Source organism: Pygoscelis adeliae, unplaced genomic scaffold (genome assembly GCF_000699105.1).
Source record: "Pygoscelis adeliae isolate BGI_AS28 unplaced genomic scaffold, ASM69910v1 Scaffold387, whole genome shotgun sequence".
Lineage (NCBI taxonomy): Eukaryota > Metazoa > Chordata > Aves > Sphenisciformes > Spheniscidae > Pygoscelis > Pygoscelis adeliae.
The window spans coordinates 1,020,723-1,026,722 of NW_008825115.1; the positions used below are offsets into that span (position 1 = coordinate 1,020,723).

A 6,000-nucleotide genomic window follows, 5' to 3' on the forward strand; every position below is an offset into this window, starting at 1 on the left:
TCAGCTGTGCCTGGCCTTGTTGTCCCCCAGTGCTCTGGGATGTCTGTGCCCAAGGACGCCCGGGTGCTGGCTCCGCTGCAGGGAAAGATGCAGAAAGATGCAGGAGTGAGGCCAGCACGCAGCAGACCCATGGGGGGACAGGGTGCAGGAGCATGGCACAGCAGCCGAGCAGGCAAAGCAGAAAGGGGGGCAGAGATGGGACCTGACGCAGGGCAGTGGGAGCAGAAGAGCAGAACAGCGCTGGCACCCCAGCGCTGGCAGTGGTGGTGGCAAAAGAGACTGAGGGATGAAAGTGTCGATGCTACCAGACCAACACCTGAATAACAATTAAATAAGTAAAATATGCACTATTTGCCTGCCTCTCAGGCAACACACACATGATTAGTTTATGTAAATACCTAACTCGGATTGGCAAAATAAGCACAGAGGCAGCTTATTTTCTTGAATAAATATTTATCTTGGTGCTTATGCTGTTTGTGGGCTCTGCTGTGACTGGCCGTCACACGCAGCTTTCCTCTGGCGGAGGTCGGATGCTGCAGAATTCCTACAGTAACCGTGGCTGTGCAAAAGCTGTTCTGACCCGCAGGCCACATTCCCGTGATAACTGAGAGCTTGAAGATAAGACAGCATTTTCTGATAAAAGCCAAATATCTCTGCAGAGAATACAATCCTCCATCCACTGAACACCTGGTGAACCCGTGTCAGTTCCACCCAAGTGAAAATGCGGTAACACTGGGTGAATAAGGAGATTCAAACCCTTCAAGGTGTGTTAGAGAAGTGTCTGCGTTTGGTGTGTAGCTGCCTTGGCAAAATTCATCTTTTTGGCCTCAGTTCAGCAGAACACTTAGGAACATACATAAGACTTGGAAGGCGCACAAGCTCCAGTGAAACAGAAGTGTGGGCTTAAGTGGTTTTGCTGGATAAGGGCCTTTAAGCCACTGGCACTTGCTATAATTCCTCATTTTTAATAAAACCCGTCTTACTGTGCAACAGCATAAAAGTTGGGGCTGAGGGAAGGAAGCAGTCAGGGCCTGATAATTGACTTCCCGGTTTGTAATGTCAGAGCACGACAAATGAAAACTTCACCCTTGGTGGGTTTTGATTTAGATCCTCTCAGTCAGCAAACCCTTAATTAGAGGCCACCTTCAGAAAAATCTGCATTGATAAAAAGGTTATCAAAGTGCAGCCCCGTACTGCCTTTAATAGCTCAGGACACCACACCAGACTGGGCTCCCTAATACATGCTCCATTCTGCCTGCGTGTGACATTTACTGCCAAGGACACGGGGCTGTGATCAACTCACAGGAGCTGCTGAAATGACACAGTAAAATTTTATTTCTGCACTAAAAGCGTTTTGATCCTTGGGCATCCATGCAGATTTCTCTCTCTTCATTTTCTGTAGTAAAGCATGAACTCCTAGCTGTTATTTAGCTTGCTATTTCATTTTGACAAATTTGGCTTAGGATCTTTCAGACAGGCAGTTGCTAGCGAGCACTGACCACAGAACTGCTCATTTGTTTCCTCCTTCAGAAAAATCCATAGCCAAATCCTTCAATATCTCCTTCAGTTTTCCCTGTTGAGTCAGAACACTCACACAGAAGTGATGGAGAAGCTGAAATGCTGCATTTCTTTTGCCATTTCTGCCTTGTGACTTTGGAGACTGATAAGCCGAAATTCTCAAGTGTGCTGTAACGTGGGGAGAGCAGCCGAGCTACAAACCTGCCAGGCATCCTCCGCCAGGAGGGTACCACGGATGCGGACTCTGCTCCTGAGATGCAGAACTTCACCATCTCAAGCTGGGCAGCCAGCATTGCCTGGCCGCTCCCAAAAACCACTGTCCTTCAGTTTTCATCAATGTCACCACAGCCACAGCTGGCACAAAAGGGCTCATTGAGAACATATTGTTTCAATTTCCTCTGTTTTGACAAATGCCAGTGATTGAAAAGGACACTTTCTGTACCAAGCTGATTTAAAAACATATTTCCATTTGGAAAGTGACAAGGAAAGGGAACCAACCAGGGCTCGGCTAAAGAACCATGTTAGAAAAAAAATACATATTTTTACCCTTGTTAGAGAATTCCTGAAACTCTTCTGTTCAGGACCTCTAAAGCTACGTTCTTTGGAGAGGAGACCCTTTCATACACACACACATATATTTATGTAACAGATAAAAGCTCATGTAGAAACTCTTCTTATAGAAAAAGGCCCAGATTCCCGTATTTAAAAATATTCCACTGACTTTCGTCATAGATTTGCAAGGTCAGACGAGATCATTAGTCTGACCTTCCTCCACAACACAGGCCAGATCTTCACCAATTTCTACAGTGAACCCAGAGTTTCTGTTGGAATAAAGCATGCTCTAGCAAGGCAGCCAATATTGATTTGAAGTTTGCAAGTAATGACAAATCTACTATATCTCTAGGTAATTATCACTCATGGTTAATTTAGAATTTTAATTTTCAGAATCAGATGTTAAATAAATCTTGCACGGGAACCACGTGATGGTTTTTCTCACTCCCACCAGCCAGGCACGCTTGCAAGCATTCCCAAACAGCAGCTCTCTTACCCTACACCACAGCTTCTTTAGAATGAGCCTTTCAAGTTGTATCATGAAGTCAACTGAGGGGAAAGAAATTGAACCTTTTACCTCATGCTGCTACAACATTACTTCCTGCACCTTCATTCTGGAGTGGCCTCCCCCTGCGACTTTCTCCTCTCGCAGCAACATTGAAAGGAAGGCCAACAAAAACAAATCATCTCTGCAAACGGTGGGATTTGCACACAGCAAACTCCTGTTGTAAAGAGTTCTGCGGCAAGAAGCAAGCACAGCGAGGACTGCAGATGTTTTACACTACTTTAAGATATAATTGTTCCAACCATCTTAGAAGAGCCTATCAACATGAGCTCATTGCATCTGGGCAAAAGCTGCGGAGACTGTAACATCTCTCTGTTGTCTGCGCTGTATGTCGGTAGCTAACATCAGCCAAAAATCTATACAGTGAAAGTCATAGAGTACAATTAGCAAACAGTAGACCACATTTCGCTCTCTACCTTGCTGATTTACATCAGGAACAACTCTCCTAAAGATAGTAAACACATCCACACCATCACCCAACGTGCTTTGGGGACCCTGCATCTATGTTTGGGTTTTGTTTAGGTGATGAGAAGTATTTGTAATAACTGGACCGTATTACATCAATTCCACCTTCCACCTGTCCTATCTCAGGTGTTCTTGTGCCTAATGCACATAGACCAGTCCTTGGTCCCTTACCGGGAGGGCTTCAGAGCAGAGCTCACAGAAAGCTGCCCAAATACCGCTTGTGTGCAATGCAGTGCAGCTCTGAAGACAGCTTTGTGTTTGCCTGTACAGCAAGATTGCAGGTCTGAAGGGAAGCAGTTACATGGAGTCCATCCTGTGCCAGGCACAGAGGGCCCTGCCTGCACTGGAAAGGGGGGCAGGAGGTCCAGCCTGGCTCTGGCAGAGGCACAGGGCAGACATACCCCATGCGCAAAGGGAGGGGGGAACCCCAGGGCTGCACTTTGGGGTTTTTTTGGCCCAACACTGCAGTGTGACTGCTGTGGGTGTTTCTAAGGGGATGGAAATGCCTCGGTTTCTAATGCCTTCTTTCTCTCTCTCTCTCCCTGCATTGCGCACAGAAAGCTGATCTGGCCGTTGCTCCTCTCACCATCACCCACGTTCGGGAGAAAGCAATAGACTTCTCCAAGCCCTTTATGACCCTGGGGGTCAGCATCTTGTACCGGAAGCCCAACGGGACCAACCCCAGCGTGTTCTCCTTCCTCAACCCCCTGTCTCCTGACATTTGGATGTACATCCTCCTCGCCTACCTGGGGGTCAGCTGCGTGCTGTTTGTCATAGCCAGGTAAGGGGACGCCGGTGCCATCCCACCCATCTGCCATCAGGTCACATCTACTGCCATGCGACAAGACGCCCTCCCCACGCTCAGATCCGTTTTGCTGCCTGGTGTGTCGCAGGGATCCAACCACCCAGTGGGAGCCGCAGCATTAAATCCGTGTCATTAATGAAATTACTTTTGGTCCATTACCCAAAGTCAGGCTGGTCTCTTGGCGTGGGGTTGCTCATGACTGCCAGACTCCTGTGCTCTGTTCCCTTTTGGACATGTATCTCAGAGTGGCTGTAGAGGTGATACAAACCCCGTGGTGAAAATTAAAGATGAGCTAGCCACAGGGGAAATTTGTTTCCTTCTTTGCTAGCTCCAGCCTGTGTTATATCCTTTGTACTGCTTTACCATACTAAATGTGCTTGTGTTTTTTTGCTTTATTAACATAAACCTGTAAGCCTCTTTTGCTGTATCAGGGCAGGCAGTTCCACAGATTTAGTAGGCTTCCAGTACAAAAGAATTCTAAAATGTGCTTTCTTTTATGATTTTAGAAATTTTATTGCCTTTCTATTTCATTAGCACCTCCCTGGTAAAACGAAGGGTAATTTTCCTACTCTATCATCCGCCATTCATGCTCCTGTCAGGTCGCTTCTCACCCACCTTCTCCAGGGAGAAGCTCAGCCTCTCCACTGTGTCCTGGACACAAAGCTCCCATCTGTGTCCCACACCATTTTCAGCTCCTGCCTCTGAACCCTCCACCAGCAAAGCCCCCACAAACCCTTCCCTATATCAAAAGAATGGAGAACCTGTTGCTACGGATCAGACAACGTGTCTATTTACAAAATTAATATGCATCTAATTAGCATGTTTAAAACCCCTATATTTAAAAGCAGCATAATTTGCATATATTTGCATGTGTTATTAATTTCACAGAGTCTTTGATGAGATGCACAGTCCAGGGCTGCTCTCGATACATGATTCCACCTTTTCAAACCAAAACAAAGCACCTGCCTCCCTCCTGCTGGGCAGCCGCCCTCCCTGGCCACGCACAGCCCTTGCTGGATGCTTAAATATTTTGTGTAAACACCACGCCTGAGGAAGTTTCCTAAGCACACTCTGCAGTTAGACACTCATTTCTCATTTCTTCCAGTTCAAGTTATGCCAGTGGTGCCTTCAGAAACCTCCCTGCTGACCCCACACCTTGGACCGGGGCTCTGTGCAGACCCTCTCCCTCCAAGGGCTGCTATGCTGTGTTTTTCTCTGAGCATCCTTCAGAAACCAGCTTCTATCTAATCCAGTGACATCAATCAGAAAGTCAAAGTAAAGATTAAATATGAAACTGCAGCAACCAGAATCCATTAACCCTCATGTTACAACAAATCTGCAATTTTCAACATCCCTCAGGTCCACGGAGGCATTTAGAGATGATTTCCTGAGTTTACTATGTAATATCCTAATTACATGTAACAGCAGTTGTCAAAGTAAACTCGGCTTAGCAGACAGTATTAGTGCTCCAAACCAGCTGGGATGGCGAAGCAGCTACATCGCCTGATCCTTCCTCTACAGAGGTGCAGAGCCGGAGAGGTGGCACTTTGCTCTTAGAGAACACAGACGACCTTCCACGTTCAAGATTTGAACAGCCATCGTTCTCCTCCCTAGCCTTTGCAATGCACCTCTATCAAATGGAGATACACCAGGTTTCCAGGCACTTTCCTGAGGTCCCACAGAAGCTGTCTTAGCACGGATGGCTTTGCAGGCTGTTTGCACAGTGCCCGCTGGGAGCACAGGCCTGGGCTCTCATAGCATTGCAGTACAAACAGCAACTCATAAAAACAACCTAACAGATCATTTCAGCAAGCAGGTGGTGTAAAACACAGAAACAGTAGCACTCGTTATTACTATACTATAAGAGGACGAGAGTCGCGTTGCCATCAACACATCGCTCCACGTTCCCACCAGGCTCTGCCCTGCAGATGCGCTGCAGCCGCAGGCAGGCACCACTGCGGGGCAACACAAAACGCAGGACAGTTTGGCAAAACACTGCTGCTGGCTTTGTCCTGCCCCAGCTGAAGCCCCTGGGAAGACTGTTGGGGACTCCAGCGGGGCAGGATGAGGTCCTCGGCGGTTTTGCTTTGTGCTA

The 6,000-nt window shown here is 47.3% G+C and overlaps 1 protein-coding gene across 1 annotated transcript in view; it reads left to right on the forward strand.

Annotated features, from left to right (window-relative positions):
• Positions 1-6,000, forward strand: part of GRIK3 (glutamate receptor, ionotropic, kainate 3) — a 56,597-nt gene that overhangs the window by 34,423 nt on the left and 16,174 nt on the right. Inside the window, exon 11 of the mRNA XM_009328238.1 lies at positions 3,658-3,881. Within this exon, the coding sequence (XP_009326513.1) occupies positions 3,658-3,881 (224 nt within the window). The remainder of the gene's footprint in view (positions 1-3,657; positions 3,882-6,000) is intronic.